Genomic DNA, 5,332 nt, shown 5'->3' on the forward strand with positions numbered 1-5,332 from the left:
ACTAGCTCCGTGATGTATCTGTCAGAGCATGAGATAGCCAGAAGGGGAGGAGCATCGCAGAAAAAGTGATCAATCACATTGGACCTACAGAAGGAGAGCCGGAAAGTGTTCCCAGTGTGGATGGAAACATCCAGGAAACCCAAAACATAGGAGCCTATGCCCAGACATGCACACACATTTGCTGTCATGGTGGTGGTGTAATGAAGGGGTTTGCACACTGCTGCATACCGATCATAAGCCATGACAGCCAAAAGGTTGCTTTCAGTAACAGCAAAAGCTCCAAAAAAGAAGAATTGAGCGGCACAATGATTATAGGAGATGACGTTGTCCCCTGTGAGAAGCCCTGCCATTACCTTGGGCGTGACAGCTGAGGAGTAACCAAAGTCAGCCAGAGAGAGGTTGCTGAGGAAAAAGTACATGGGAGTGTGGAGACGGGAGTCCAACATGATCAGCAGAATCATCCCCAGGTTCCCAACCAGACTGATGAGGTAGATGAGGAAAAAAGTTATGAAGAGCAGGATCTGCATTTCTGGATCATTGGTGAACCCCACCAGAATGAACTCCGTCACCTCTGTACGGTTCTCTGTTTTAGTCATGGAGGAATTTTGTGGTTGCTCTGTAACCATGGGAAGCCAGAATCAGAACTGTAATGAGAGAACAGACTGAGGTCTCTGAGCATGTTCAATATCTGTCTCATTTCAACCTGACAGCGATTGTTTTCAGGAATTAAAGCATGGTTGTGAAAATCAAATTTGATTTTTATTTATTGATGCTATAATAGGATTTTCAGTGTAAAGAACTTCCAAGTTATTCTAGTCAAACCGCTCAATGTCAGAGATTACATAAAAGCAATGGAAAATGATTTATGCAAAATAATGAGATTAGTTTGTGATAAAAGTGAATCAAACTTCCGATTAAAAAAATTTCAAACCAAACTAATATTTCAATTGGAAAGTTTTTTTATTATTTCAATTGTTTCAAGAACAGCATTCTAGGATAGTGAGAGACTGTTATATAAACAGCTATATTTCTAGCCAAAATGGTTTCACTATATATCATAGATATAGAGACTATAACATTTAACCCATAATATCAAATATTACAATGTCAAGAAAAAAAGAAAGAAAACTTCAAAAAATGTTATTTTTAAACAGATCTTTAATCAGGAACTTTTGGGATACACATTCCAGACTACAGAACTGATAATTGTTTTTTGATTAAAATAACACAGGTCACTCTTTTCCAGTATCTGTTATTTAATTAAATTGATTAAGAAAAGAATTATATAAATTTTTATATGATTTGGAGACAGAGATTAAGTTAGTCAGGCCACAGTAGTGATGAAGGGTGTAACATAGGATTTCCAGATAACTATGTAAACAAACATTCTATAATATCTTTCATTAAATTAGCTTTCCTATAAGATTTCCTCCCTTCTAGCCTTTCTACACTTTCCTTAACATTTCCAGGTGTATTTCTCTGTACCTATATGGATACCTAGTTCAGTTTCATCAAGTCACAGTGCAAATGATTTCCTCACCAACCTTAGATATTCCCTAACTTATACTGGCCTCCCTTTACTCATCTGTAGGATGGTTAAAAAAAACCCTTCACACATTCTAGACATCATGTCAATAGATGCATATAATCCATGAGAATTCATTTGATTGGTGAAGTCAAGGAGGGCTTTCTTGTGATAATAGCACATGGGGTGGTGTGATAAGACCCACGTAATATTTTCCCCTAATATCCTTTTATTCTCCAAGTGTCAGTTACTTTGGATTTAGCTCTTATAGACCCAAAAAAGGACCCTAAAATATTTATATATTAACTATGATGCTAACTTATTTGGGGTATTTATTTAAGTCTGCATAAAAGTATATTAAGAAATTTCCATGTATATTTTGAAAGGCTAGAATTTTCCTAAATGAAACTTATTTTACTTTACATTCTAAAATCTTAGGTATACCACATATAGATTAGAGGGTTTTCAGAGATTAATTTCAACTGCACAATTTGTTTAGAATACTAAGACATGAATATCTTCACCTATCTTCATCAATAATTTTTACTAAGTGGCTGCAATGACCAAAAGAGTGCTTCCTATAATTCACCCACAATTTCTTCTTCTGTAGACAAGGCATTGCCATTATAATCAGTAGAACAACATTTATCAATTTGTTACTATAAAAGTGGGCTTTATGTTTATTTACTTCTCTCCCCACATACAATATCAACAAAATACCTATAAAATATCTACATGTAGGTCAATGTTTAGATAATGACTTAAGGTATAATAAAAAATGCAGCCAACAAGCTGTTGTTGAGTCGATTCAACTCATTGTTAACTCTATCATATCAGAATAAAATGATACTTCATAGAGGTTTAACAACTTATTTTTGAGACAGAAATAAATAAGCCTTTCTTCCAAGGTACCTCTTGGTGGAATCAAGCCATCAACTTTTGGTTCTCCTTGGAACCCATTAAATATTTATACATCTCAGGGGTTTATATATATATACACATATATATGCATAATCTATACATTACACATATAAGTAACATATATAATTTATATCGTTAAATAAATATATATATATCACCCTCCATGGTGTATGTATTTAGGTATATTAATATGTATGTGCATAGTAATATCTATATACCATATCTACATCCCATTTACATTTGCATTATACTAGATGACCAGCCCATCTAATAATTTACAAAATAGGTGTCCAAGACCAAGTAAGTCACTCGTGGTAGAGTCCTATCTGCAGTTCACATCTTCTCATCCCTCTCTCTCCTCACGTACTCTGTGATTATTTTCCCCTGTCTCTACTTAGTCTAGGGTATTTCTTCATTGATGTCTAACAATATTCCCAACTCTTTGGTTTCATTACAATTCTAAACATAATGTGGCAGTCATATTAAAATGTTTTCCTACTGATGGATTACTTGACTTTTATTGAAACAGACCTTATTGAGATAAGAAATGTCACATATTTTAAGGTAAAACCTTTCAGATTGTAATAACTAGAATAATGTTTACAATGTCATATCATCTCATATCTGTCAATGGAATGACACATTTACCACTAACATATGCAATAAATACACATGTTCCAGCAGGATCTCCATCGTGTTTCTGATATGGAACCTTTAATTGTATCATGCAAATACATGAAAAAAAACTTCTAGCCACTTATCTCAACTTTATTTAACCAAGGGACAGAAAAGTGCTTTGATAAATTTTGCTGCTCAGTTCTGTCTTCCCAAATTTTCACTTACGGGACATTTGATCTAAAGGGATACCTTGTTCCCGGAGTAAAACTACCATCTGAGTGATTCTCAAATAAGAAATTCTTTCCAAGGAAGAAAAAAAATTCCCTACTTGGAGATTCTTCTCTAGTGCTTTTCAAAACGGTTGAATGTTCTTCAAGGACCTACTTCAGGAGAAAAGTCCTACTGACCTTGAAATTGGCTTGCATGTGTTCTTGTCCTTGATCTGTGGGCTTCACCTCTCACCCAAACTCTCTGAACCTTGACAACATAATCGACACTATGCATTTAATACAAAACTGACCCCAACAGAGTTAGGTCCAAAGGACTGCTAGTTGATGAGAAAATAAGCAGTAATGATCTTACCCATAATCAAAACCATTATCATTTATGTTTCCTTACTTACTCTTCCAGGTTCTGAGTGTTTGCTCAGTTTGAAGGGGAGTCACTGTTAGAAATTAACAGCCAGCAGCAATCAGATAAATAAATTAATGATCAAATGGGTTCTGGTTTCAGGGAGTTTTCTTTCCAATGGGGCCAATAGGGGAGTAGACAAGTTAAGTACTGGGAGCTGGGAGGTAGTGATTCCGTTATGGACCTCTCCAGAGACAAATCTCCCATGATGGCTACAGGAACTCTTTCTCACACAAATAGGAAGCAGGTGATTAAAGGGTCTATGGAGACCAAGCTCTGCTTGTTGAGGAAAACCATGGTGCATAAACATCACTAGAATGAATTCTCGGCAAGCCACCTCTAGGGATCCATTAGAGGATACAGATGCAGGCTCTGCCACTACACAAACCAACTGAATTCTAGAAATCACCTATTTCCTTAATAAAGCTGAACTGATTGTATTTTAAGAAGAAGAAATGTCAATTCTATCAATGATTTATTGATCTCCATGAGTTTCATGCACAATGGGGATGTACCCTTTTGTAGAACAAACATGGCATTGAGCTCATGGCATTTAATTCTAAAGGCAGAGACAGTCAATTAGTTAGCAAACTAAGCAATAGATTTCACATATCTATGAAAGTTATATAAATGCATGCATATGTAAATAGATAATTATGTGTAGAATAAGTACATCACTACATATGGAATTATGAGAAGGGTAAAGGAAATTTGCTTCACTTGGTGGACCAGACCCTTTATTAGGAAAATTAGCATTTCAGCCAACCTAGAGAACATCAGAGAGCCAGGGTGGGAAATGTTGTTACAAGAACAATGAAGAGTGATAAAGGCCCTGACTTTCAAGAACGCACAAACGATAAAAGAAGTGAGTGCAACTCCAGTAAGGGAAACAAGACTTTTCCTTGGCCATTGCCATTTTATCATCCATCAAGCACAAAATCTGTAACAAACCAAACAAATAACACTTCCAGTATCAAAGTTATTGTATGTGTTATTGGTTTGGATTGAATAATCAGGATAAATAGTTTCAAGGATGACTCAAAGTTTATCCTGCCTGATGCTTTGATCATTGTAATTCATAATTAGCTTCATTGTTGGGATATTTTTATCCCACTAATGTGATGACAGGTATCATTATAAGAAATGTCATAATTTGTACTTCAATATCCCAATCGATTTGTATTCTATGAAATGAAATTATTATAAGGGTATTAAATACTATGGTTCTTGTTGCTAGGTATGCTCCAAGGAGTTTCAATTCTTAAAAACATATACATAATAGAATGAAGATGCCTGGCCATCACAAGGCTTGCTATGTTTGAGCACATTGTTATAGCCACTGCATCAGCTCATCTTGAGGGTCTTCCAATATTTCATTGATGCTCTGCTTTGCCAAGCAAGTTATCTTTCTCCAGAAACTGGTTCATCCTTATAACCTGTTCAAAGGACGTGAGGCCATGTTTCATCATCCTGTGTTCTGAGGAGCACATTGGCTGTTCTTCTTCCAGGACACACATGTTTCTTCTCTGGGCAGTCAATAGTCTATATTCACACCATAATTCAAAAGCTTCAGTTAGTTTTAAACACTCTTTATATTGTGAAGTAAATGGAGAGTTATATTTTTGACCATCTTTTTTT

The 5,332-nt window shown here is 35.5% G+C and overlaps 1 protein-coding gene and 1 pseudogene across 1 annotated transcript in view; one reads left to right on the top strand and one right to left on the bottom strand.

Annotated features, from left to right (window-relative positions):
• LOC101652463 (olfactory receptor 5B12-like) overlaps nt 1-596 on the bottom strand; it is a 966-nt gene extending 370 nt beyond the window's left edge. Inside the window, exon 1 of the mRNA XM_004714981.1 lies at nt 3-596. Within this exon, the coding sequence (XP_004715038.1) occupies nt 3-596 (594 nt within the window). The remainder of the gene's footprint in view (nt 1-2) is intronic.
• The window catches only part of LOC105979728, a 93,922-nt pseudogene that overhangs the window by 11,712 nt on the left and 76,878 nt on the right, over nt 1-5,332 (top strand).

This window comes from Echinops telfairi, unplaced genomic scaffold (genome assembly GCF_000313985.2).
Source record: "Echinops telfairi isolate 266 unplaced genomic scaffold, ASM31398v2 ScPeMD7_7416;HRSCAF=8454, whole genome shotgun sequence".
NCBI lineage: Eukaryota > Metazoa > Chordata > Mammalia > Afrosoricida > Tenrecidae > Echinops > Echinops telfairi.